The sequence below is a fragment of the Phalacrocorax carbo genome, chromosome 15 (genome assembly GCF_963921805.1).
Source record: "Phalacrocorax carbo chromosome 15, bPhaCar2.1, whole genome shotgun sequence".
Lineage (NCBI taxonomy): Eukaryota > Metazoa > Chordata > Aves > Suliformes > Phalacrocoracidae > Phalacrocorax > Phalacrocorax carbo.
In genome coordinates this window covers 8,438,789-8,466,767 of record NC_087527.1, presented here as the reverse complement: position 1 = coordinate 8,466,767, position 27,979 = coordinate 8,438,789, and the positions used below count along the sequence as shown (strand labels likewise).

Sequence of the window (27,979 nt, the reverse complement as noted above, 5' to 3'; positions counted from 1 at the left end):
AGAAACAGACTGAGGTCCTTGAGAAACATCCTCTTCAAACTCAGGATCATGTATGACTGCAGCCTCCTACAGCCTTCAACTTCCGTAAAGGCAGACAGCTAGCAAGAACAGGAACTGCCACAAGAAACAATGTTCTTTCCCACAAAATATGTTGGTTTTTTTTCCAAGAGTTTTCAGATTTGCTCCCTGTTCTCCACAGCCCAGCACCATGCCTGAAAACTCTCCACAAGTTCTAGAACAGGGAAGCATCCCAAGTGTTGCCATTTCCACCTCTGTCCCTGCCTGGGGACAGCACCAGCCCAGCAGCATTCGCCACTTGCTTTGGATAGTTATTTCCGTGCCCCACAGCCTTCCAGACCTTCAAACCAACAGCAATGTGCAGCTGATTGATTGAAAAACTTTGCTGACCACAAGTGCAATAATGAAGGAGCTTTTCTTCCACACAGATGAGACTCCTTATTCCCTTCTTCCCTCTAAATTGCATTCCTCTTTATACCCAGAGATTGCAGAGTGGCTTTGCTTGGGACCTGTTGGTTGAAACAAGCTTACTGGTCTGATGGTAGAACAGCTGGGTCCCAGCTTAGCTGAAATAATGTAGCACTCAGCTGTAGTGTTGCTTTGAAAGTTTTCCTTTTGTGCATTTATTCCCAGTGCCGCAAACCAATCTGTCTGAGAAGCTCATTCCTCATTATTCTTTAAGACAGCCAACAAAGCCCTCTGTTCCTCCACCCGCTCAGAGCTTTGTTTTCAGCTATCTATTCAGTCTTCTGTTTGTGCTTCTCAGTGTTTGCACTAAGAGCTTTAAACTGTTCACTTAGCCTTGAACCCCCTCACTGCCTGACTTTGGTTTGCAGCTAGAAGTAACTGCCACACTGCAATCTAGCTCTTGCTTTTTGCCTACCCTTCCATTTTCTCTTTAATTAAAAACCCCTTTAGTCTTTGCGCTGTTCGCTAGCACTTGGATCCAGGACATGGTTTCCATTTGCCTTGCGAACAGTGCAGCAGAGAATGTCAAAACCGTTTTTCACAACAACCTTGCTTTGACCCGGGTGACAGCTTTACCACCAGGCATTTGATCTCTTACTTGCCCATCTGTTCATCGATTAAAATCCCACACTTCAATATACAATTCTGTCTCTGCATCCAGTAGCTTCTCCTGACAAGACCCTCATACAGACGAGGAGCCTTTCCCAAGTGATGCTCCTCAAGCAGATCACTGCCTCCTCATTGCCTCGGTTTAACCCAGCAACTCAAGGGCAACCTGTCACCAGCAAGCCCCAGTGACATTGCCCAAGAGAGCAGGAAATAAAAGAGATGAAACCCAGGCTGGCAGGGAACAAAAAGAGACCACCAGCATGGCAAGGCTCTCGGGAGATGCCAGGCCTGCAATGCTCCGCCTCCAGCCGCTCTGCAGCATGGCCAGACTCAAGGCTGGAAGGGGAGGGCAGACAAGTCCTCCCTTTTGCAAAGATTTTGGTTTTTTCCTTTTAACATGTGGCCCAGGAAAGCCAGAAAGAAACAACACTAATGTTTCTGCCTTATCACATCTTCAAAATTTATGTCAGGTAAGATTATCACAAGGACCAGCCTAACAGCCACTGTCAGACACAGCACTGTGCAAGCTTCAGAGAGACGCAAGGTCTGTGCTGCCAGCCACCGTTACACCTCATCAGCAACAGATCCCAAAAACCTCCTTAGCACACAGAAAGGCGATTTTTATCCCAGTACAAACAGTTCCAAAAGGAAACCAGAGCCTTACTCAATCTTAAAATATGTTTTTCATGATCACTGCCTCTAAAAGCAGGAGGTATAAAGGTCCAGGAGGGAGACTGCAGCACACTGGGAGGTTTCTACAGAGCAGCAAAATGAGTCAGTGCCATCTACTGGCTGCAGGGATCCTTCTGCTTCCACATTCACCAGATTCAGCCTGAAACATTAAGTAATAAGAACCATCCTCTTACATGTCTTCTCCCATGACACAACCATAATGCTTCCAGCATCCCTCTGCAACACCATAACCAATGGCACCACTTCAAATGCAAATTCCCCCTAGAGGTCAAGGGTGCAGATCGGAGCCCTTTGGTACAACCGTGGCTCCAGACACATCCATGTCCAACGGTGCTGACAGCTGCCTGGGAGCCCCACTGGGCCAACCCAGGGCTACAGCTCCAGGGTTTCACAGCCCTACTCTTTCCTACCATCTACCTTCACAATCCCTGACAAAATAATAAATAATTGTGATGTATGATGTACTGGCAATGGTAACCCTTGAGCTGGCCTGGATCCACGCTGGGGAAGAGCTGTAGAAATGCCAAGTATCAGCAGTACTGCTGGCATCCCCGAGGGACAGCATGGCATCGCTGGCTTCTGGCACAGCAGTCACAAAGAAGTATCTCTCCAATGCAAATCCAAGAGGCGTCAAAGCTGGGATGAGATGCCAGGCATTCCTGGCTATCAGCGTTGCTCTCCTCTGTTGGATCAGATTTAATCGGTGAAGAGATTCTAAATATGCTTCTCACCGTTTTAAAATGAAAATACATCATTGCTCTATAATTACTCCATAATTAGGCTTGGGTGCTATATCACTGGCACTGAAGAAAATACACATTTCTGTTGAAGCTTCCTCTTGACGGGCAGATAGATTTGCTCATCCTTCAAATGTTCATTACCCCCCAAACTTGTCTTTCAGCATTAACAGGCTCTGGCAGGCTCCAAATGGCTGGAGGACATGGTAATTTTGTGCTGCAGGAATCGCCTTGGGCTCCATTTGCTGCTGAGTGGTCTCAGTGCTGAGGTGCTGTCAGTGTCTTTTTAGGGATGCTGGTTGAACTGAGCTCATCAAGATGCTTTTGTCAATCCCAGTAAAATTAATAAACATCTGAGAGAGCCCCAGCACTGAGTGAGTGGTTACTGCCTTTCCCGCTGAAAACAAGCAAGAAAAGGAAAACTGTCTCTGGAAACCTCTATGTAACGCAACATCATTAGCAGAGGAAGCAGACCAGCATAGAAGCAGCACAAACAGCATCCGTACTATGGGACAACATGCCCAATATTATGCTCTTACTTAAGCACTAGCAGTGTGGTCCTGGACCGTTCAGGCACAAAGGCAGTTTGTCCCTGTTGCTGGAACTCCCCCGTGCAAAGAGACCACTGAACCAGCAGTTCCTCTGAAAAGTTTGGCTTCGAGATACTGCTCGGGAAAGAGACCCTCGGTGCATTTCCAGCAAGGCTGTGAGGAGCAGTATCCAAGGAGGAGAGTACTGCGTTTGTGCTGAAAACATCAGGAGGGATCTTGGAGCTGGCTCCTCTCCACGGCTTCACAGTGGACCCCCCACGCAGAGGCAGGCACACGGGCAGGAATTAGGGCATATTTGGGGCCTGACTTCGTCTTCCTCACTGCAGGACTTGCCTTTCTTGAACTTCATGTTTAAGAACATTTGTTCATTTTACAAAGATAATTTCAGTTTGCTCCTTTTTCTTCTGAAGTTCTTGCCAACAAACCCAATCAGGTATCACAAGCAAGTTTTAGATACATCCTTTACTCTTTCATCCCAGCCAGTGCTATAACAGTAAGCAAAAGTGGTAAATCCTCCCCCTGCAATACCCTACAGCAAGAAGCACCATCGCAACCGAAGAAGACTGTTCAAGTTTGTGCTGCACAGAAGCACGGTGTGCACTGTCTGCAGAGAAGCAATCCAGGCCCGTGTTTAGCATTTCTCTGGGCATGTCATGTGGGAGAGCTCCAAACCCTCACAACACAAGAGCTGTATTTACCATACCTGCTTTTGCACTATTGTCAGCTACAAAAAAGAAAAATAGTTTAAATTACCACAATTTATTTCTGAAAAATCAGGCTATTTTTCTTTGCCGGTGATGATTTGCTGTGTAAGCATCTGGTAGATAACTATCTTACCATCTTGCTAGATACTGCAATCTGAGGGAGTTACCTGCAATTCCCTAAAGCATTCTGTTTTCCTTCAGCTTTTGTCAAATCTCTCCCCATTCCTGGTCTCCACCAGAGGGAAGAGGCACAGCCCTGCTGCAAAGCACCAAGGTATGCTGCTTACTGACACACTCTGCTGCTGTAAAGCTTAAAAAAAAAAAAGATTATTTTTCCAGAAAGGCCAGGGATCGGTGAGAAGTGCACCTCTATCAAACATAAAGTTTTCTTTTTCTTATTTTTTTTAAACCACGCAGTTAAACAAGCTGCGAGCACTGACGTTGTTTTCCTGCGCTCCCCACACCACCTCGCCCCGCTGGGAAGGCCGCACCAGCCAGGCAGCGGCCAGCTCCCTGCCCTGCCACCCTCAGGCGGTTTAGCCGGGCTGGGCCTCCGCGGAGCCCAGCCCCGATCCCGAGGGGAGAGAAGGGGAGAGAAGGGGAGGGGAGGGGAGGGGAGGGGAGGGCAGGGGAGGGCAGGGGAGGCCCCGGCCCCGGCCCCGGCCCCGGCCCCGGCCCCGGCCCCGGCCCCGGCCCCGGCCCCGGCCCCGGCCGAGCCTGAGGGGAGCAGCGGTGGGCTCTTCCCGCCTCGGCGGCTGCCGTCGCATAGCAACGGTGGGCGGAGTCCTAACCTTAAATATGGAGTGGACCCGCCCTTTCTCCATCTTCCCTTCTCATTGGTTGCTCTTCCTATGATTGGCGTGAGCGCTCACCAGTTCTCACCCTCCACGAGCCTCTCCCGCCGCGGGGGCGTGGCGCTACCCGGAAGACGCCACAGGAAGCCGAGGGCAGGAAGGGGGGGCGGAACACATGAGAGAAAGATCCGCTGTGAGCGCCAATAGGAAGTGAGAAGAGGGGCGGTTCAGCCAATGGCAGGGTGCGGAGGGCGGGGTCCTAGAGGCTGGGTAGCCGGCAGCCGGGTGCTCCGCGAGGCGGCAAAGGTGATGGGGGGGACCCGGGGTTAGGGGACCCCGTGGCAGGACGACCTGGGGCGACGGGGGCTCTGGGGGGTGCTGTGAGGTCGGAGGACCCTTGCCTGAGGGGGGCTGGGGGCTGCGGGGGCCCGGGCCGAGGCGGGCCTAGGGGCGGGGAGGGTGCCGGCCTGCGGGGATGGGGCTGCGGGCCGGCGCAGGGGCGGGGAGCCCGGAGAGGGGGCAGCCCGGGGCGAGGGGGGCCAGGCTGGGGGAAGGAGAGCTGGGGAGGGAGCAGTGAGGAGGAGGAGGAACAGCGGCGACTGAAGGGGAGGCAGGGGGCACGTGGGGTCTGGGGAGGGATTTCCAGGAGGGAATCCTGGAAGCGTCTGGCTTAGGGGGTCGCAGGCCTGGAGGAGGGCTGGGAGCTGCAGGAGGGAGGAGGTGGGTAGCAGTGCCATACACATACGGGACAGAGATCCTTCATCCCTCCAGAGCCCGGTGCCCATGCTGCTCCTGGGTGTCAGTGCCTCCTCATGCTGCTGCTGTCGTGTTAACATATAGCAGATCCCGTAAGGGATTTGTGTTATGCTGAATACTGCATGCGCCCTGCCCTCATGTGCTTAGAGGTGGTGGGGAAACCCCTAACAGCTGTGACAGAAACCCAGAGCACTTACGCTCAAGTCCACTCGGGTGCCACGTCTCCAGCACCATGCCTTACCCTGTGACACGGAGCTCTGGCTAAAGCTGTGTCTGTTCCCAGGTGGGAGCGGTGGGAAAGGAGATGTTCCTCGTGTCTGTGCTGGAGGCAGGATGAATCTCGTGTCTATGGCGACAGATCCTGAGTTGAAATGGATAACCCTGTGGGTCCGCATCAGGTGGGCGGCTGTGCTTGTGCTCCTCTTGGGCTCGCTCGTCATGCTGCTGCTCCCACTGGCTGCTGTGGAAGACCAGTGCCATGCGGTGCTCAAAGGACTCTCCTTCCTGAAAAGTAAACTGGGCGCAGGCTCCTCGGGAGTCACCAGATACACAGGACAAACAACTGGACTGAGTGTGACCTCCAATGGGCTGGAGCTGCTGGTGTTGAAAGGCAAAGCTTCCCCAGGTAAGAGTGTCCCCAGGGAACAGCTGAGTTGCTGCATAATAATAACCTGCATCTGGAGATACCCCATACCTGATGATCTCCTGTACCCCACAATGGTAGCGAACTCTCACTGCCCAACTGCGAGTTAGTATCAACTGTAAATGACCCGGAGGTCAGACATGCCATCACCAGCTGGCAGCAGCCTGACCGCATTCCATTGCCCTGCGCCACAGAAGGGTGACGCACTCGCGTTCTCTCAGTGCTGCTTTGTCTCTCAGAAGTTTTTCCTTGTGCTTTTGGTCCTAGTAAGTTCTGTTAAGGTAAATGGAATATGGAGTGGTTTCTAATACGCGGTAACCTGGGATGCACAGCACTAATCCTGAAATCCTGGCTGTCACAGAACAGCCTTTCTGGTAATGACAGGCTGCAGTCATTGTCTTTATCGGCCAGTTTGGAAAACATTCAAAGGAACCACTATAATTCCAGCACTGTATCTTTGTTCTCATTAAAGCTGTTATTACTGGGAAGATGTTTGATACTTCAGTGAGAAATAAACATGCTGTTAGCAGCTGTGGGCTGCGCTTCTAGCAAGAGAACTGGTGTTATTGCTAAGGGAATGTATTTAAGACTGTCCTCCCACACAAAGCAGCCTGGTGGCCAAAGCAAGTTTTGCTGGGATGGCTACACGCCTGTGGCCAGCTTGAGCCGTGCTGCTCACAGATCCTCCCATGCCACACTTCCTGCCAGGAACAGCTCTGCTGCTGCATACTCAGCCTGTAAACACGGCATAAGCCTCTGCTTGTAGCCCGGCTAAGGCTGGAATACAAGTTCTCTGTTACAGTTCTTATAGACAGGCTTTATTTAATTTTTATATCAGTGAACAGTGATGGTCTCCAGAGGTTTACAGTAAAACTCACTACCCTGTTATCTGTTACTGTTGCATTTTAGAAGTGAAGTTAGAAGCCAAAGCAGCTCTGAATCAAGCCCTCGAAATGAAGCGCCAAGGAAAGCGGGAGAAAGCCCACAAACTCTTTGTGTACGCCCTCAAAATGGACCCTGATTACGTGGATGCCCTGAATGAATTTGGTATTTTTAATGAAGAGGAGAAAGACATTCTTCAAGCTGATTATCTGTACTCCAAAGCACTAACCATCTCTCCCTGCAACGAGAAGGCTTTGATCAATCGGGACCGGACGCTACCTTTAGTTGAAGAGATAGATCAGAGGTATTTTAGCATTATTGACAGCAAAGTTAAAAAAGTGATGGCGATCCCCAAAGGCAATTCTGCCCTGCGCCGAGTGATGGAGGAGTCCTATTATCACCACATCTACCACACGGTTGCTATTGAAGGGAACACCCTGACGTTGTCAGAAATACGACACATCATTGAGACCAGATACGCTGTTCCTGGAAAAAGCTTAGTAGAGCAGAATGAGGTGATTGGCATGCACGCAGCTTTGAAATACGTCAATACCACGCTGGTATCGCGCATAGGCTCCGTAACCATCAGTGACATCTTGGAGATACACCGGAGAGTGCTGGGCTATGCCGACCCGGTAGAGGCAGGGCGCTTCAGGACTACTCAGGTGTTTGTGGGACATCACATACCACCACATCCCCAGGACGTTGAGAAACAGATGCAGGAGTTTGTGCAGTGGATTAACTCGGAAGATGCCATGAGCTTGCACCCTGTGGAATTTGCAGCGTTAGCCCACTACAAGTTGGTTTACATCCATCCATTTGTAGATGGCAACGGAAGGACCTCGCGCCTGTTAATGAACCTCATACTAATGCAGGCAGGCTACCCGCCCATCACAATCCGCAAGGAGCAACGGGCCGAGTATTATCATGTCTTAGAAGTAGCCAACGAGGGTGACGTCAGGCCTTTCATACGCTTTATTGCTAAGTGTACGGAGACAACGCTGGACATGTTGCTCATTGCCACCACAGAATACTCCGTGGGCTTACCTGAAGCAGATGGCAGCACTGCTGGGTGCAAACAAACTATCCCTGTCAAGACTTGAGGGTTGTGGATATTCAGGAGCCAATGGAACGCACAGAAGAACGGAATGCCAAGCCACTCAGTGTTCCTGCTGGGAAATAACTTGACAGGAGGTGTCACTCTTTAGCATTTCATTTATTTAAAGTGTCTTACATTTGATTAAATTAATGTAATTTATTTATATACATTATGCCAAGCTGAAATGTGAACTGTTGATGTTGACTGTGTACTATAACTTGCTTGTGCTGCTGGAAAGAGGTGGGTAGAGGTGTCAGAGGGGCTCAACAAGCTGAAGTAGAATTTAATTTCTCCTTAAAATTAAGCTTTGAGAAGCTGCTTCAATCACAACCCTTCACCTAGTCAGTCAACTGCATTGTCATACCTTGTCAAGGAGCTTGGTAGGCAAGACAAAGTCTTAACTGAGTTGTTGCTTTTGTGTTACCTCTTCCCTGCTGCTCAAAAAACCCCCCAAAACACAACCCTTGCAGTAACTGCATTCTCTAAGTTATGTTAATAAGACTCTTTCCTGTCAGTCATACAAATTTGAGGTTACCAATCAGCAAGGAGGCCAAACCCCAGTTCAACAAAGGCGTCTTTCCCCTCCCATTTCTATTTTCAGTAGCACTTTGCACATTTACTTTCAGTTGCTTTTCCTAGGATGAGTTTTGTACAAGGGGGAAGCATTTGGTTGAAGATTACAGATGAAGTGACTGGCACAAGAGAAATGCTCTCTGACTTATTTCACTGAACTGTGAGGTACTTTTGCTATCCTTCAGCCTGAAGGACTACCTAGTGCTCCAAGGCCTTGCCTTGGAGATGGTCTGAACCCCATCTCACCCAGCAGGATCCCTGGGAAACAGCAACTGTCCTTATGCATTTCAGTTCAGGGCTTGAAAAGAGCTTGCTTCTGCAAAGCTGTGGGCAGGAATGGTTATCTTATATAACCATGAGACAACCTACATCAGTTGTGCCAATTTGGTAAGAATGCATATAGCAAGCTTGCCAAAAACTTAAGTTTCTTCAATCTATACAAGAGACCTTTTCACAATTAATTACTAGGTCATTTAATTGCTGTGATAAATCCATCAAGAATCACAAGGCCTTTTTGTGCTGCCGTGGCAGTTAGCGTAGAACCTGGAAGCTGCTGTGCAATTCAAAGCAGCATACCTTATTTTTGCTTTTAAGGTAAAAGTACCTGCAGCCTAACATAGGAGAACAGCTCCCTACACCCCTGCCTGGCAGTTGTGTAACAGCTTAATTGTTCAGAAAACTTCAATCCAGTTTAGAGTGCTGTTAAGCTTTAACCCTTTGCAAAACAGCATCAGCTGTTAGACTGTCCCAGGCCAGTGTTCAGTTTCTTCCCTTCTAACTCTCTTTCACCTGTAAGGGAGTTAGGATCATTTTATACAAGCAGAGAACAGGACAAGACTGGGAGTTATCTATATGCTACAGCACCACTCCATGCTTGTGTACCGATTACTTCTGACAGGGAAAGCGAACAATAAATGAGGAAGGTTGTTCTGGCCTTACAAAGCGTGGTTATTTTTCTCATGCAAGGTGAGTATAAATAAAATCTGCACTTTAGAACTTTGAGGAAAAAATGTTATTTTAGTAACAGATTAATAAACTATTTTAATATTAAAGTCTCTGTTTGGAATAGGCTGTTCTCAAAACACACTTCTGCTGCAGTGAACTAAGAAGCACTTGCAGCTTAGTTTGTGGAGTGGCAAGTTACACAGTACACATCCTGGCTTCCTCAACTGCCCACAACCGCACTGCAGTGGGGGGCATTATGGAGGGCCCTGAAGTGGCAAGTCCAATCCCAGCAGCCAAAGGAAACTTAATTCATCACTAGTGTTGTGTACGTGCCTGCCTGCCACCTTCCCACCCCACAAAGCAAAGCTTCATATTGAAGTGTTCTTAGAATGTTTTTAAGCTGGTTTTGAGATACAGTCCCACGGCAATGCCAGCCCCAGCATCTGGCACAGAAGAGGCTGCACACCATACTGTGAACAAGCACCCGACAGAACTTGGTCCCTCACTGTATAACCCCAACTGCTGATGTTACATCGTTCAAAGCTATGAAGCAGACTTATCATTTCAAAGTAAAGCCAAGTCAAAGCAGCACAGAATGTAAGCACTGAAAAGTGTTTATTTGCAGCAGTGCTTGTGTTGTACAGGTGAACTTGGTACTGAGGTCCCCCCCTCACATTCAACCCATGTGTGTTGACTTTGAGAGTTAGCAGCAGTTTTAGTTGACAAGCAGTAGTATCGTGTACCAGATTATTTCAGAGTCTGACGTGATTACTGAAGTGGTTTCAGGATATTTATACTAGATGGAATGAGCTACTTACACACCTTTAAGTGACACCGTGTATCTCAGCACACCCGAGAGGCTAGGTACATCAGTATTACTCAGCTGCCATAGGATAAATGCAACTCCAACACCCACATTTAAACAAAAGCAACAGTATTTATAAAAAACCTTTGAGAACTTGAGTTTAATAAACCAAGAAATGTCAGCTTGCACTTCACATTTGTACAAAACCATACAGAAACCACCTGCAAAAGACATGAGCTAGCTAGCAAAAACAACCAAAAAAAAAAAAGGTTCTCAGCAACAGCATATACAGCTTTTATGGGAAACAAAAATTACCAGATCTACTTATTATGACACTTAAAAAATAATTTGAATGTCTTTTACAAATACACAATATAAAAAACAGGTCAACTTGAACAGAACATTAACTGAAATACATATATATGTATATTTGTGTATATACATATACACACATATGTATAGAAACTCTCCCAATACTAAAATAGGCCATTGTGGTGAAGTTACTAGCATCTGCCGTTTAACTCTTAATGGAAGGAGATGAATGTCTCTGTGTCTGTGTGTGTCTGTGTGTAGAACAGATTTGTTGTCAGAGAGAATGACTACAATCACAATCTGAACTAACAGGTGGAGCTTGACAAGGTTATCACTAGGCTTTCACATTGCATCTCATTCGTTAATGAAAGAGAAATATCTGTAAGGTATTCTTAAAACTTGGTGTGGCATCCAACCTGTACAGGAAATATTTCCCGCCTTGTTACCCTCAATATGAGGAATCATATAACGCCATTTTACCAGAACATAGTATAACTCTTTGCTCTTAGAGGAAAACAACTGGATTTGTACCATCCTACACTGATCTCTGTGAATGCAGTAGTCCAGAACAGTATTCACACATGATTGTGACTGGCGTTCTCTCCTTGCTAGCATAAGGACACAACATGGCTTCCATAAAGGCATTTCACATTTTACCAGACCCGCTGATTGCAGACATTTTGCTCACTTTTTCAGTAGCATCTTGGCAAAATCAGCATTGGACATCTTTTTAGGCTCCTCAGGGGATTCAGATGAAGTTGCTGGTGAGTTCTGGACCATCCCATTCTCAGCCTTAGCCACAGGATTACTCTGGCGCTGTAACGCACGAGGCATCATTGAAAGCTGTGTCCTTCCCTTCCCTCGCCTGGAAAGCAAAAAGTGACGTTTAAAAATATCCCAGTGCTCTTTGAACATACTGTTTTAGCTTGGGAAAACAAAAAGGACTTTGTTCACTAGGAAGAACGCTCATTTAAATACTACTGAAATAAATGGCATGAATAATAAGTAGTACAAAGGTTTCAGTGAGTGCCCTTTGAAACTGTATACCTAAGTCCTGGCAGAAAACAACTGCCTGAAGTCCCCAGAAACTGAAGCTCTGTATTGTACGTGCCCTGTAGATAAACACAACACCAATGCAATGCTAAGCAGCAAGAGCACTCTAAAAGATGAAAGAGCAACCTTAATGCTCCCTGTGAACAACAGCTGGTTCTCCAGAACCAGGGGATGTAGAGTTTATTAGTGCTCGGATGCTAACATCAGATCCAACAGGATGTCTAATAACTGATACTCTGTAACTACAGACCTGTTTCTATTGGTAACATAAAGAAAAGTCTGCTTTTCCTCACCAACCCAGCAACCCAAATTTTTACGATTCAGCACCCTTTAGATGTTCTCTCATGTTCTAGATGAGATTCCTAAATTATAGCATATAAAGGAACCCAGTATTTTTTTTTTAAGCCAAGCAGTCTCCCTCACTAATACTTACGCTCCATAAACCTGTCGTGGTACTGCAAATTGTGAGGCTCTGCCTGCCTCAGGCTTGTCTGGTAGCTTCCGGAGAGGTGGGTTACTGATCGCCACCTTGATGACATGTTCCTTAACTGTCAGGCCATCCATTTTCAGCACAGCCTGCGAGGCCTGAGCTTCGTTTTCATATTCCACATAGGCCAGGCCCTAAGTAAGGAAAAGAAGTAATCTACATTAGTTTTAGTGCTTCTTTCTCTGCATCACAGTTTTTGCTAATAATTTGGCCAACTGATAACTGTACAGAAAGCAGACCTAAACATGGCTGAGTCCCAGTATGTTTTAGCTAAAAAATAAAATTCTTCATCTACACTAATCTACCCCCTGCATTTCTTAACTCCCATTCACAATGCCCTGATTTGTGAAAAAGGTACTGGGGGGGGGGGGGGAGAAGGGGGGATAACCAACCAAAAAACCAACCCAACCAACCAAAAAAACCCCCAAGATCCCAGTAAATATAATCAAGTACTGCATCAGTAGCAAGTCTTCACTTCTAAGTGTATATTATACATATATCCAGGCTGAATCCGGTACTGTACAGTTCTGGATTCATAGTGGAAGAAAACATAAATCAATCTATGGAGCTAGAACAGAAAGATCCACACAAACTCTCCTGTGATTCTTCACTAAGCTACAACTCATACCTAAGGAACCAAGTCCGCTAACATATGGCCACGGTGGCCACCTTGGTTTCAAGAGCAGTACAACTCATCTTAAGCAGCTCTAACAGAACTGACAGGCACCGTCTCTAAGGAGGCTGGCATTGCTGCCCTGAGAACAGGGACTGGGGACAAAGGCATTCTTTGCAGGAAGGGAATCCGTGTTGGCTTCATGAAGTAACAGCTGCTAACTGCACTGGTAACCAGCTGCTAACTGCTGCTGGTGCACCTTCAGTAACAGGGTCTTATTTCCAGCAAGTGGACAAAAGGGCACCCCTGGCATCTGCTACAGCAGGCTCCTACAGCAAGTACACTAGCTGGGAGGCATCACCTCGCTCTTCCATCACTGTTATTCTTCTAAATAACATTCAAACCCTTAAGCTGTGTTTTTGGATTATCCAGTTTCACAGGATACACATCAGATTTTATGTAACATTCAAATTACATTTATTTGTGGCTTAGAATCCCAGCTCAAATGAAGCCAAGAACACAGCTTGCAAGACTTGGGGTACACACAGAGAGCACTCGTTACAAGGCATACATGCAACAGGAACTGTACTTGAGATATTGCCAAGAGCTAGAAAATACATTTTAAAAATACATGCACATCATCACCAGGACGGCATCTGTTAGAAGTGCCCAACACAAAGGCATGGCCGAGGTGTCAGGTAGAATTTTGGCAGAGCAACAGCTAGTTTAGAATCTTTCATTTAACAAGCAGTCATTTATCCCAGGATGGAAATAATGAGCCCTGTCAGAGAGAGGTGGCTCATTTCTCACTGGCAAAACTATTACTGCAGCAGGTGTTATGAACAATAGCCTCAAAAACTACAGAAAGGGAGGAGAGGAATCAGTTATACCAGGTGAACCCTACCTGGTTGGTTACTTTAAAAACAAACATTTTTTGCAGACTTACTAAAGCCTATTTTTACTACATTTAAAGGGCTGTAAACATCTTCCCCTCCATCCCATTTATATCACACATTCTTCTTATGCAATTTAAGACATATTTTGAAGAAATTCCTTTTCCCCTCCTACTTCTTATTTGGCACGAAGGCACACTGGGCTGTATAAATCCAAGCATTTCTACATGTTTTAATGCAAAGTCAGGATGAGAACTTTTAAAATACAAAGCTTACTTTTTGTATCTAAACCTTAAGAAATCCTTCGAAAAAGTGGTCTTCATAAAATTAAGAGTGCATTAAGGATGCCTACCTTGGGTTTTCCAGCTCGGTTGGTGACCAGCCGAATGTCTTTCACGTTCCCATGTGCTTTACACACATCTTCCAGCTCCTCCTTAGTGCAGGAAAATGGCAAACCAGATATAAACAATTTATGTTTCTCCAGTGTAGTGCTATACCTGAACACCTGAAGGAATGAAAAGGCTGTTACGTACCAAAATAGTCAGACACTCCAAGGATTTCAATCTATTACACCTCCAAACACTTAGAGTACTGCATATTTGTGTGATACAAAAATATCTTCAAGTCCTGAGTAGTACCTGGAAAGATACTTATATGTGAACATACAGACATACACTAGGGACTTGCAAGTAATTCTAAGAACTGAGATGCTTCTAGGGACCCATGTCTCCTTCACAATGAGAGGAGCCGCCAATAACATCATCTTGCTCAGTTGTCACTATCTGAACCATTACATTTTTCTGTACACTAACTCTGTAATGCAGAAAACCACTAATTACACAACTCATTAGTACAGACCATTACCAAGAACCAAGGGGTTGCGTAATAAATGCCCACAGCTGTATGACTCAACCAAAAAAGTACTTTACAGACTGAGATGCTCTTGGTAGGAATCTGGGTACCTCACACCAGTAACAGGCTGCTCAGATTAGCTTACCCAAGACTTGCAGAAACCTGCTAGGGTCAGTGCTGGTTTACAGCAAAGCAACATAAGATGCAAGAAGTCCCAGAAAACAGTTTTACTGCTAAGACATAACATTACCATTCCAAACTAGCACAACATGAATTCATCCGATGCAAGCCCTCTGGAAGCACCATACTCTGCCAGCTTTCCTATGCAGTCCCACCATTCAACCTATTACTTGAAAGAATAAAAGTTTACCTTAAAGTCTGGATTCTTGTTCTTGTCAACACATGGAGAAACAAACATTGGTCTTCCCTCCACAACTTTACGATCCAATCCAAGAGCTTGAAGCGCAGACTTTTCTTCCTTGAATTCTACATAGCAGTAGCCCCGGAAAGCCCCCTTGTTGCTGAATACTGGACGGATTTCTGCTACTTCCCCGCAGCTCTCAAAGAGCTCTTTCAGTTTCACTTCAGGATCTGCCATGTTGTAGGAGAGGTTGCTGACAAAGACGGTGACATTATCTTTACTGCTGTCATGTAAAACTTTGGGGATGTCTTTTCGACTGGTAGATGCCTTTTCCTTTTGGTTTGCTGGGCGATCCGGCTTTTCAGGTCCACTTCTTCCAAAAAGCCCGGTTTCTACCTCCATGTGTTCTTCAAGTAGTAAGCCATCACCATCTCCCTTGTGTCTCTTGCTGGGCTGCTCTGCTGATTAATTAGATTGAGAGCCTTACTAGAAAAAAATTACACCATTTTCTTCACTGTTGAAATTAAGCTGTCCTCTATTACCACTATTGAGTTTGGAAACGGCATGTGAAACCACAAATGACAGGTCTTAAAGACACAAAATAAAAATCTCCCTCAGGTTTTTAAAAATGAGTATCAACAGATTATATGACCAAGACAGCAAGTATTTAGATGAAAGCAACAGGGATAATTTTCCCCCTTTTTCTGCCAGTTACAACCACCAATTCATGTTTTCTCTTTGTCTAAAGAGATTTTTTTTTTTAATAAGAAACACAAGACTGTAAAAGATCCCAAAACTCCCAGAGGCAGCAATCTATTAAAATCATCTGTTACCACCTTCCGAGAGACTGCTACAATACTGAATAACCCAATCTAGACACACACCTCAGTGTCATTTGATGAGTCAGGAAAATGACTTTTTTTTTTACCTTCTTCTTGTCCCCATTCACCTTCATCATCATCATCTGCTTTGCGCTTGTCTCCAATCCTGTTCTTTTTAGCCTTTTTGGAAGCTTTCTTTTCTGCCCGAGCCTGCTTTCGTTGTTCAGCTTTCTCCTCTTCTTGCTTTGCCAGAGCAGCTTCTTTCTCAGCAGCCTACAAATACGGAAGTTTTTTTTTCTAGTGACTGCACATTACAGAGCATTCTTAGATGCTGTTTTCTAGAGTGTTGAACCTGGAGGTTTTTCTCCTAAGCTCCATGAAACCCAGTGCTAACAGGATCATCATTTAAAGCACATCTCAATTGCTTGCTGTTACAGCTTTCCTGGAGCACGGGTTAGTCTTGTATCCATCCGAGGGTCAAAAGGTTAAAGATAAAAAGCATCAAAAGACATTAACCATAGTTTTAAACTAAAATCAATAGTTCTGAGGCTTTAAGACAATTCAGGTTTATCTATGGGAACCAACATTAGAAATCTGACATTCAGACAAGCATGACCTTAACATAGGTCTTGCCCATAAACTGCTTATTTCATAGAAAGTTCTGACCTTTGCTCTTTGTTCATTAACTCGAGCTAATCTGTTTTCTGTTTTTTGAACAGCTGCATCCCAGTCTTCCAACGTTCCTGAAGGATAAAAAAAGCCTTGTATTTAGCTTTCCCATAATTTGAAAATACAATTCTGGAAAAATAAGCGTCAACTTGCTCTTAATATTAACCATTACATATGAAAATTCTGAACATAGCGAGTAGCCTTCAAAGAAAAAGAAAACAAACCAAGCAGAGCTGAAACCTCTAATTTATAATACGACACTCCAAAAAGGAATGGAAAAACCCAGTAAGTCCAGCAGGCTCCAAGTCAGACCAGAAAAGAAGATAGAAGGAGAAAGAGCTGCTTATGTATACTACAGTAGTGAAAAGAAAGTAAGCCTTCACCAGAACACAAAACACCAGATCAAAAGTCACTCTGTATCATTGTACACTAACTAGACTGGGTAAAACAAGACAATGCGCAGTTAGTTACCTTCTATTCTCTCCAGCGTGAGCAGCACCTCACAGACGTGCTCTGGGTAGTCACTCGTACACTGCACCGCTCGATGCAAGGCCTTCCTGCAGTGCTGAGTATCACCATGAGCTCTGCAGTAGGGAAACCATGGCAGTAAGGAGACAATCCTCCACATGCAGATGACAAGACAGGACAGTTAACTACATTCTATAGAAATGTTTTCCCTCCTTCCCCAGGGAACTCATATTACAGCAACAACACACAGTGCTTCTGAAGTATACTGCAGAGCTCCAGAACCTATAAACCCATATGAAGTATACCCATGATAAGCATCCAAGTCTTGTCTCACACAGATGAGGAAACTAAAAAGTTAATTAACTCTTCCAACCAGCCAAGCTCTTACCTTTCTAGGTTATAATACTCCAGCCACATGTTAGCATATTTAGCATTTCCTTTAGTCATAATGTTGTCCCAGAGTTCTCTGGCTTTCTGCATGTTGTTACATAAGCGGGCCTGAAACAGAGCATCCAAAATACTCAATACAATTCAGGATTACTTGTTCAACACCATTATACTCCCCCCCCTTCCCCCCAACTTCCAAAACAAGAAAACACCACAGATGATGCACACAGACCCAGGAAGATACACCTGCTCCTTAGAGTGACTGAAGGGAACACCTAACGCAGTCCTACTACTGAATAACACTTCCCTGCCCACCTGTTATACCAATCTCAGTTTCTGGCTCCCCCATACATTTCATTTTGGCCATTATAAAAAAAGTTAAGTAGTTGCTTCTGAATGTCTCCTTTTGTCATTATTCATGAATGTACCTAACTGCACTTAAACCCAAACCCAGTCCTCAGTCTAAGAGAAGTGCCTAGAAAAGGGCACAGGGGACGAGGGGAAACGAATTAAAACATGCAAGTGGGATTCACCTGATCTAACTGTGGAAGTACCTGAGCTGCTAGAAAGCTAACTTATTAGAACTGCTTTAGCATAAGCTGAATCACACCTGGATGTACCTACTTTCTCCTTCCAACTAAGTGAAAGCACTTTCACAGAAAGTGAAAGCAATTAATTCAGATTCCAGCCCACATTGTTCAGGAGGATGGCAATACCCGAGACTTTGGCAAGACATGCCATGCATTATGCTCAGAGAAATTGTAACACAAAAGTAACATGACTTATCCCGATTCATATGAGCCTGTGGCAAAGGAAGGAAAATAAAACATCCACTTGCACACAACGACTGCACCAGCACACTGATACCTGTACCAGTTTGAAACTAGTTAGTGTAGGCAGCACTAAATTAGGCAGGATTCAAGGCAGTTTACAGACTTCATTCAGCTCCAAGCCACTGTGGCTAGCCTGCTAACCAAGTTGCTCACAGATCTCTGTACTATACTGCAGTCACAGCAGTACAAACGTGCTAACAGTCCTGACAACTTTCTCAACGAGAATGCTGTTTCTTTCCTGGGACGTCGTCCTTCAAGCCTGAAGCTAGACTGTGTAGAAGCTACACAGGAGTGGAAGAAGAAAGATTTACTCATTAAAGCTACCTAGACAAAATGCCAAAGTGCAAGAGGATTGCACTCTGTGGTTGGAACATTAAAACGATCAATTTCCTCTAGTCTAGCAATTTAAATACAGCAGATAGAAGTATCACCTCAACTCTTGCCCAGTTCTGCATGATGGTGCAGGATGGATCTCCACTTTCACTGAATCCTGGGAATAAAAATAAGTACTGTTCGTGAATGGCTCTTGGAAATACAGTGTTTAACAAGTTCAACATTGTAGAATAAATGTTTATCTGCAGCTTTCCTAAAATGTTTGAGACACTTGAAGACAAGCTAGATAAGGTGTGGAGAGCTAGTCTTATAAAAATCTTTTTTAACAAGTGAAAAAAGTATATTGGATGATTTAACTTACTCTCTTCTACTTCTTGTTTCAAATACTCCACAGCACGTGCAAATGCAGACCTCAGCTCTTCTAGTTCTTTACTCGAGTCTTTAGAAAAAAGAAAGAATTGCCTTAAAATAATAATTTAGTTTTTATCTGCCATCCACTAAATCCTTTTCCCCAACACCCACAATGATTTTATTGGGGGGGGAAGCCAAAGTTTATTACCTCGGTAAAACTCACTCCACACATAATAAAACACACCCCCATCAAGCACCTCAAATATAAGGCAGGTCATTTTTGCAACAGCACAATCTATTTTGTCAGCAAGGAGCTGCTTTAAACCAACTAAGCTCATATTTTAGACACTAACTGGCCAGAAAGTAATTTTTGTGAAAGGTATGAAACTACTGTTAAATTTTTCAGAAAGTATTACTACTGTTTCAGAAAGGTACACAGAAAACAGTTTAAATATTTATTCACATATATATGATATATACCTTGTGTAAAATCCACCCTTCTTCTCAGGTAATCAAGATATGCCTGCCAGATTTCTACATAGTCTGTTGCCTGAATAAAACCTGCATTCAGAGCTTTTTCAAACATTTCTGAAAGAAATGGGGAAAACACCCAAAGAAACATATTTACTTTTCAAATATTGACAAAATTAGCAAGCTACAGCATATAGCACAGAGAAGTATATATACACCTTACGTTTTAGGAAGACAGGAAAATAGAAGAAATTCTACATATGCTAAATTGGTTCAGGAAGCAAACGTAGAAGCCAGTTTAATTTAGTAATGTTAATGCAAAGTTTAAGTAAATTGCTCACTCAGAATTGAAGCTGCTCAACAAAAGCAGCTTTGCCCTAGAAGCGCACTACTGTACATTTCCTCAGCTTTAAGACTGTTGCAGGATGATGAAAACAAATCCTGCAGCATCCTACAGGTCACTGTTTGTCACATATTCAGAGTGCAGAGAGCAGCTCTGTAGTGTAAAGTCTTGCTGAGTCTTTACCAGAAATACTGCCATGATCAACTCTATGCCTCTCCATCGCCAAAAGGTATCGAATCCACAGCCCAACCGTCCAGGGACAGTTCCTAACAGCACGGTCATGAGCGGACAAGACCAACTCTTTCACTCTCAGCTGCCGGTCCTGAAATAATCATACAACAAAGTTGTCAACTCCTATTAGCCAGGGAGCCCATCTAAGACATGCCAGCTTATAAAGACCCAACACCTTAAAACAGTACTTCCATTTTGTATTTGAAGAGCTAAGAAAAGATAGGTATTTTAAATTCTGTAGTCCTAAAAACCCAGTGAACACCTTCGAAGCAAAAAACATCCTCAGGAGCAACCCAAACAAGAACTCCATGCCACATGTCTCCAATATCTAACTGCCTGTTTTTAACCAAGCCAGTTCAGTATTTCCTGCCAATGAGATAAATATAATAAAGGCACCAAGTAAATTCCCAACTGTTCTTAGTATGATTAGAAAATGGGAGGAAAGAATACAAGAAAGAGGGTACATACACATCCTACTCAAGGAAGCCAGGTGCTGTTCCACCCGCAACCTGCTGTCTCAAGCTGGTAAAATAAAGACATGACAGATCATCTCAGCCTAGATAATCCTCCTGTAGCGAGTTACACTGATCTCTTAATAGACCAACCTTCTGTCCACATGAACACCCTGCCTCTCAAGTTCAATATGATTTTCAAAGTGCACCAACTAGCCCACATGTTAATATAGTCTAAACATCTGAGTTTGCTTTGGCTTGTTGGTAAATTAGTTCTTTGTTCTCCACTGTAAAATATTCAGGAGAGCACTGGCAGCCCTCAAACAAGCACTGTCATTAATTTATCTGCGTCTCCTGAAAGACAGACAGGCTTCCCAGTGATTCAGGCAGCATGGATCTGCTTTGCCTACAAAAGCTAGAAGAAAAGGAGGGACATCCTCAGAAGCAATGCCTCTGAATGACTAGCTACTAGAGACAATGCCAGGGCTTGTACAGCTGGTTACACCTAGTCAACTCTTTGCTAGAGTGTGCAAGCCTCGGTGCCCACACTCAGTTTAATTCTGCAGAGAAAACACACAACTGGAGGAAAAAGTGAGCAAATGCTCACTTGATCAATAAACACACCACTGAAAACAGGAAGAAGTCAAAGGTGAGGTAAAAATCAGTTTTTGAAGAATTTAAAGACTAAAGGGACAGGACTGAGGTAAAACTTACTGGTCATTCTTTATCAGCCACTAAGATTAAAAAAACACACAGGAAAATAAAACTACAAACGTCTAGTTTTTTTCCTTACCAAATACTGGTTGTAGCGTGCCCAAAGATCTGGCACAAGGCAGTTCTCAGCCAAAGCCCTCTCATAGATCAACTGAATGCGAGCTGGATCACCTGCTTTCATTTCAAAATCAATGTAAGCTTGATATTCTGCTAGCTTTGGTGTTTCAGCACCCAGCTGTAAAACAAAGAGATACAAAAAATAAAATCTTCTGAACAAAGCATGATTCAATCAGTTCAACTGTTACTCAGAGTAGGTGTCATGCAAAATTTCACACAAGAGCTTGGCCTCTAAATATCAACAGCTTTTGATTTTCACATATCTCCGAATACCACCCTGGTTCTGAAGCCATTCAAATCCCCACTTTTTATTCCTCTCAGCCCAGCATGCTCATCAATACTGGAAGAAACAGCCAGAGTACTCATGTGCACCCTAGGTGGCCTGACACTGTCAATAGATTCAGTAATTTCCAGTATACCCAGTTGTGAGGCTTCTTCTCTCACACTGCTCACAGCTGAAAGAGTCACCTACCAATACACAGCTGCTTTATCTCTGCAACTAGGAAAATAATAAAACTTCGGGGGGTGGGGTGGTGGAACAACCCAAAGTAATTAACTCTTAGTTTTAAAGCAAGGTGTATGTAACAGCATTACCAGTGCCTCTTCATACGGTTTACATTTCTCCAATTGCTGTAGAGCTTTTTTGTAATTCTTTATCACTGTTTCTGGTATCGGATCTTCTGACCATTCCTCATATTCAGCATAGGAAGCCTCCATGTCTGTTAAAACAGGCATGAAACCATTAAACCTCATCAATAACTAACTAGACTAATTAATCAACAATCAACCTATATTTGATTCTAACACATTTGTATTTCTGTTTGCACTTTGTATCTCAACTGTCACACTACTGCAGGGTTATAGGGTTCAGACACTGCATCTTATACAGTGCGCTACAACACAAACCCAGGACAAATTAAAGCTACTGATTTTGATTTAGAAAACCAAAGTGGCGAAATCTTCCCAAGGCTTTACAGAAGAGACCAACCCAAATTCTTCCAATATGCAAATGAAGAAGTCAAAGAACTATGCTTAACTTTCTCCTATAGGCAAAGCCACACGCAGAGGGACTCAAGGAGTTTAAAGAATGAAGCAGGTATGGCAGAATTCTAACAATCCAGCTGCAAGTGTGTACTACTCCCTACAGCCAAGCTTCTTACGTAGTGATCATCACAACTGAATTCCTAGTTCCTAATGGTCATGTTTTGTGCTCATCACTTGTAGTTTAAATAGCCTTAAATTATGTACTGAAGAAACAGATAAACCAAGTTTCAATGAGTAAGAATATTTCTGAGCAAGAGAGACCTGTGCATCATTCAAGAGGCCCTGAAGACAGACAGATGTAATTGATTAAAAGAATTCACAAATACTACAGCTGCAGTTTATGTAGCTGTACCAAAAGAATAACCACGACTAATGCCTGGATCACCGTAACACAGCTTATCCACACCATGCCTCCAAGTACACCGGCTCTTACCTAAGAGTGGGATCCCCAGCTGACGCCTGAACAGTGTGTGGATCTTCTCAAGCTGGCTGCAGAGCATCTGCTGCTGCTCAGGCGATGGAACACTGCCAGGGGCTGGCTACAAACAAAAGGATTGAAATTTAATCGGTTCCCTCAAGCCTGAGCTGCTGAACATGATGGGGCATTGTTTATGGGTTGGGGGTCTGGCCTCCAAATAACTACACAATCCTTGAAGAAGAGACACAGCCAACTTGCATTTCAGCTCACTGCTGTGAAAGCTAAAACTTGGAAATTGCTAGACTCAGAAGCTGGATGAACGTGAAAAGCATTCCTCACTGAAAGCTGACACATACATAGGGAAATCATAATCTGAAAAAAAGCAAGCCGCATGTGGCTATGACATTTCACAAACCTACTGGGCTGCCAAAGAGTTTTTCAATAAACCCCTGGTGTGTACACAGATGATTTAAAACTTCCACCTTCCTTTCTGTTTGTGAATGAAAGGGTGTTCTCTCATTACTCCTTTGTCAGAGCATTTCATAGAATGGTTTGGGTTGGGAGGGACATTTACAGATCATCTAGCTCCAGCCACCCCCACTTCCAGCAGGGACATCTTAACTTCTGTATTTTATGTAGTAAATGACAAAAAATAGAAATATTCACATCCTGGCCATCTTGTAAAGGTATCTTTGCAGATGTCAAACAGCGCTTTCCAGGGGTAATATACTATCATCCTAAAGTCACAAAGAGGGTGAAATAATGAATGAGTTAAAAGCTGAAGTAGAAAAACAGTCTAGAAATACAAACATGATTGACTGTGTGCAAAAATATTCGCTGGCAAGAACACTGTTTCATAATGAAGCTACTCAATTTAAAGCTATTCTTGTCAGTTCTAGCTAAAGCAGCAGAGTGAAACTTTGCTTCTGGATATGAGATTTCATGATCTTATTTACCCACAAATCCATTACTTTATCAACTAAATACACAGAATTTTTTTCCCAGACCAGTCAGTTTCTACAGCTGAAAAGAAACGTTTGTGTAACATTACAGCATCTTTTCTCAGAAGAGACTGATGAAGAAGCAGCAAAATATTGCTTCAGAAACTACACCACATCTTGTGTCTTACAAGAGCCCAGGAGACTGGTCTTACCTGTGCCGTCTCCAGTATGGCATTCTCAAACTCACGGTATGCTTCCCATAAAGCTGTTCCTTTTGTCACATGCAGTCCAACCGCAGTTAATGCTCTCTCAAATATTGAGCGAACTTTCTCAATTCCTCCTTCCTGACCAATGCCACCAATTGAATACTGGGCATATTCCAACCAAATTTCAGGACCTAAACAAAGTTATGAGAAACAGGTGACCTAATCCCCTCAAAAATAAAAAGGCATCTCTCTGCTTCCCAAACACACACAAATAGACAAACACAGGACAATTTTCTTTACCATCCAATGCAGTAAAGAAAAATTAAAATATATTATTCTGTGCTCTTGGTTCAGTACCAGCTGTTACAATTGTCTTCTGAAAGAAGTCACTCTTGTGGTCATTACTGATGCAGACTGACTCCTGCACGCCACCTCTGGTATACAAGCTACATCAGAAACGCATCAAGACCCCCACCCCCCCAACAACAACTTGACTTTTCTTGAGCACATGTGACAAAGCTGTCACATTCCCACAGAACTCAGATTAAAGTAGGTCCTTCTCCTTCTAGACTCCTATACCTGCCTGTTCAGCAACTGCTTAAGCAGCATAACTATGAAGGAGAAGGATTTGCTAGACCAGCGTTAGCTGCCTGGCACCTCTCCTACCAAGAGCAGCATCTGAGCAAATTAGGTTCAGGGACCCCCAAGCAGAAACCATTCAACCAACAGACATTAGACCGCACATCTCAGTCTCCAGAAGGAGTCTTTCCAAACCCTAAGAGCAATCCATCCAGCAGAACCAGAGGATATTCCCTCTCATGTCTTCATCTCTTTGTTCCTTTTTCCTGAAGGATCACCAACACTCTGTGAGGCTATCTATGCTGGTGCTGCAACGTGACATTTTGTATATAGCTTCTGCAAGGGATTCACCTTAGTGCTACCAATCCCCATTTCTTCAGGCTTCATGTTTTCAGCACCTCACCACAATACTCAAAGAGCAGGAGATTACTCAGTGCTTTAAGCTAAAAGTTTTAAGCTACGGCTGCAGGCAGTTCCTGAGAAACAGAAAGACAAGACACCACATACTTCCCTCGCTTTTAACGAGGGCAATCAGAGCCTGGTACTGCAGCATGGCTAGGGTTACCTACATCACAGGGTTCAAGAATACTGTCTCACAGACAGTAACTATGTTCTGAAAGAGCTGTCACATAATGGAAATAGCAGGCAAGACAGTGCTAACCAACACAGAAAGAAGTGGAAATGAGCCTTTTAAAGGCATTCACTACCCTCAGAGGAACAGCTAAAGAACCCATAATGAGTAATGCACAAAGCATGCCTTAAGTGAGAGCAATACCTGCTGCTTTTAGAGATTAGAAAAGGTGTGAAACATGCATTTAACATTTTACATTTGTCTAGAAAATCTTAAAGACTGCAACTGTACTTAAAGCATTCCCTTTGAAAGGCCTTTAAGTCCAATACTTCAGAAAAAACAAGGATCACTTCACACTAATATTTTTGATCCAATTTCTGCATTATAACGGTATGAAGAAACTGTCCTAGAAAAAGAAAGCCATAATCTGAATGCAACACAATATCTTTTATAGCATATATTAACTTACAGATGTAGTCTTTCACAGCTCTCTCAAACAGCTCATAAACTTTCTCTCGCTCAGAGCTTTCAGAAGCCATTTTTATCTCATCCTTCAACCAGTCCAGCCAAATTTCTGAAAGGAAGAAGTTTAAAATACATCACCAATGTTCAGAAAGAGTAAGTTAAATCCACTTGTTGAATTTTTTATGAGAGTTTTTAGTAACAGACTTAAAAATGGGGAGAGGACCAAGGGGCAGAAGAGAGCAAATTTAGCCTCCATACTACTCAAAATTAATTTAAAAGAAAAGTTTGGTAGAGACCTTTTCAAATTAGTACTAAGCAAGCACACTTCTATTTAAAGAGAGCAGAAGTTGCAAGCAGCAATTTATGAGTACCGTGGGCAGAGAAGCAGTATGCACAACTAACCGAAGAGTTAACCAGAGGTACACCTTTCCTCAGTTTTACAAGAAACAGTAAATGGCTTCAGAGGCTGCAAGCTCCCACATGCATAGAAGGAAACTTTCCCTTGCCAAGGCTAAAAGCACACTGGTAGAATGGCCTCTGCAATAGTGACTGGAGACATTTCAGTGCTGCCATCCCACAGCTGTATGTTACCCACCCTACAGCAAAGGCAGCACAAGCAAACACACACCTGTCCCTGGGCTACAGCAGGTCACAGCCCGGCAGCGACTCCCCCAGCTAACAGTCAGACAGACCAGCGACTGGAGCAGCTGTGCACACACGAACACCCCCTTACACCAGTTCCACTCTACCGCAGCAGCCTCTAGCAGAGGACAGGGCTGGACAGTGCAGTTGCAAGCGGCAAGAACTCAAATTCCTGCAACAGGCTCGCTACCCTGTGTCTGCCAGAGGCCAAGCTCAATACTGGCCATTAACACCAGCAGCACTCAGAGTCTGAAAAGTCCCAAATCTGTTCTTTTAGATTTCTCTGGACTGGAACAATGTTGTTGAAGCCTGGCACACATTATTCACTACTAAAACAATGGTATTTCACATGGATGATGCTTAAGCAGTATTGGCTACAACATGAGCAGAAGATGCTCTGTACCTTCAGTAAGTGGAAAGAGTTCACTCATCTTCTGACGAGCTCTTCTGAGCTTTACCAACTCTCCCTCCTGGCGCAGCAGCTTTATCAGATCCAAGTGACAGTTATAGTCAAATGCATTGATGGAAAGCTTTAGAAAAAAATATATTTTCTTAAAAAAAGCACTGTTGAGTGACAGACATGAAATCAGAAAACATTTAGCAGAACAGAACATCATACTGTCATTTGGGGCATACAAATCTCCTCATGCGTTCGCACGGCCAAGACAACACCTCCCTTCCTGCACAGAGTTGCCCCAAACTTCACTACTGCTTGCAGCATGCTTTCAGGTCACAAACAGGCATTTATAAAAATCAATTCCAAGTTTAACAGTGCTTTAAAGTTAAGTTCAGAGCTTAGCTTACAGCTCCAAGCTCTAAAGGTTACTGCTCAGCAGTGCAAACGCCAGCACCGGGAGTACAGCAGCTACCAGTTGCAGAAAGTGACCCAGGAGCACAAAATTAAGAACTCCGTCTTCAACAAAGCCAAAAGTGTTTTAATTTCTTCAAAACCAATAAAAAAGCCTCAAGCAGCTAGCGAAGTTTTTTTCAATGACTACAAACTGTCCACGAAGGCTCTCCAATTTCCCCACTCAAAAAAAACCCCTCAACGCCTAGTTTCCACTTCAGACTCCAAACATTCGCATCTTGATAGCTCCCAGCATCAAACTACAGGAGCAGCCACGGATTTTTCCCCGTTACCGCCGCAGCCCCTATAGCAGCCACTCACAAACAAGACACCCCCACGAAGGCCGGGCCTCGCCCCATCCCCAGGTTTCCCGGAGGGGAGGCCTCCGGCCTCCGTTCTCCGGGACGACGCTTCCCCGCAGCCCCGGGACCGCTCCCGGAGGGCGCCCGGGGCCGGCGCGCCCCTCACAGCAAGGCGGGCGGGCCAACCACGCACGGCCCAGTCTCCAGCGCCGCAGGGCCCAGCCTCCAACCCGGCTTCGCCCGGGCCAGGAGTCAGGACCGGGCGGGAGGCCGCGGCGCTGCCCCACCGCCCCCTCCCCATACCGCCGCCGGCCCAGGCGAGCCTCACCTGCTCCTCCAGCCGCTGGATCTCGGCTTCATTCTCTTTCTCCTCATCTTCGCCGTCGCCAGAAGAGTCTGAGTCGCCCTCATCCTCCGAGTCGCCCCCCGACTCGGGGTCGCCCTCCGGCAGCCGCTTCTCCTCCTCAGCCGCCACCGCAGCCGCCTCGGCTCCCGCCGCCGCCATCTTATGCAGCTCCCTTCGCAGCCAGCCGCGCTCCGCCGCCTGCCGGGGCTGTCCCCGGGTTGCCTGTCCCGCCGCCGCGCACTGCCGCCGGGCAACCGCTGCGAGGAAAGGGCCGAGCCGCCTCCCGCAGGGTTCCGCGCTCGGCCGCGCACTGTGCGGCGCTGCGGTAAGGGCTGCCGGGGCTGGACCTCTTGTCTTCTCGACTTAGACTGCGGCAGCGCCGCAGTCACCTCGGGGCCTGACTATCAGAGGTCCTCCGAGGAGGGCCGGGGCGTGCGCGGCGCCATATTGAGTGTGGCCGCCGCGACCCGCACATGCGCTGGGTGCCGCGATAAAAACGGCGTCGCGATTAAATGTAGCGTTTATTGATCGTTTTCGCGATGGCGACGGTTTTGTTTTTTTTTTCAGCAGGCGTCCTTCG

The 27,979-nt window shown here is 45.0% G+C and overlaps 2 protein-coding genes across 3 annotated transcripts; one reads left to right on the top strand and one right to left on the bottom strand.

The window, feature by feature from the left end:
* The first annotated feature begins 4,838 nt into the window (after positions 1-4,838).
* On the top strand, positions 4,839-9,579 carry FICD (FIC domain protein adenylyltransferase). Its single transcript, XM_064465976.1, has 3 exons — positions 4,839-4,880; positions 5,614-5,955; positions 6,883-9,579. The coding sequence occupies exons 2-3, from the start codon at positions 5,664-5,666 to the stop codon at positions 7,956-7,958; spliced, it is 1,368 nt and encodes a 455-aa protein (XP_064322046.1). The 5' UTR covers positions 4,839-4,880; positions 5,614-5,663; the 3' UTR covers positions 7,959-9,579.
* An 839-nt stretch (positions 9,580-10,418) lies between these two features.
* On the bottom strand, positions 10,419-27,787 carry SART3 (spliceosome associated factor 3, U4/U6 recycling protein). 2 transcript variants are annotated; one of them, XM_064465974.1, is made up of 19 exons: positions 27,382-27,787; positions 26,308-26,434; positions 25,267-25,371; positions 23,654-23,838; positions 22,516-22,621; positions 21,633-21,757; positions 21,001-21,156; positions 19,708-19,846; positions 19,191-19,298; positions 18,721-18,798; positions 18,458-18,516; positions 17,195-17,304; positions 16,810-16,922; positions 16,336-16,412; positions 15,777-15,942; positions 14,858-15,309; positions 13,988-14,140; positions 12,076-12,263; positions 10,419-11,454 (listed from the first exon to the last, which is right to left on the bottom strand). In XM_064465974.1, exons 1-19 carry the CDS (start codon positions 27,556-27,558, stop codon positions 11,274-11,276), a joined length of 2,805 nt encoding a protein of 934 aa, XP_064322044.1. In that variant the 5' UTR covers positions 27,559-27,787; the 3' UTR covers positions 10,419-11,273. The 2 variants fall into 2 exon arrangements, with proteins under 2 accessions (XP_064322044.1, XP_064322045.1); XM_064465975.1 differs by having other exon boundaries at positions 14,858-15,306.
* Positions 27,788-27,979: the final 192 nt, after the last annotated feature.

Coding starts and splice junctions, on each gene's coding strand:
- FICD (XM_064465976.1), top strand. CDS start 5,664: ATGAATCTCGTGTCTATGGCGACAGATCCTGAGTTGAAATGGATAACC. Junction 5,956..6,882: donor GAAAGGCAAAGCTTCCCCAG/GTAAGAGTGTCC, acceptor GTTGCATTTTAG/AAGTGAAGTTAGAAGCCAAA.
- SART3 (XM_064465974.1), bottom strand. CDS start 27,558: ATGGCGGCGGCGGGAGCCGAGGCGGCTGCGGTGGCGGCTGAGGAGGAG. Junction 25,372..26,307: donor ACTCTTTCCACTTACTGAAG/GTACAGAGCATC, acceptor TCTTCCTTTCAG/AAATTTGGCTGGACTGGTTG. Junction 19,299..19,707: donor TGATCATGGCAGTATTTCTG/GTAAAGACTCAG, acceptor CATTTCTTTCAG/AAATGTTTGAAAAAGCTCTG.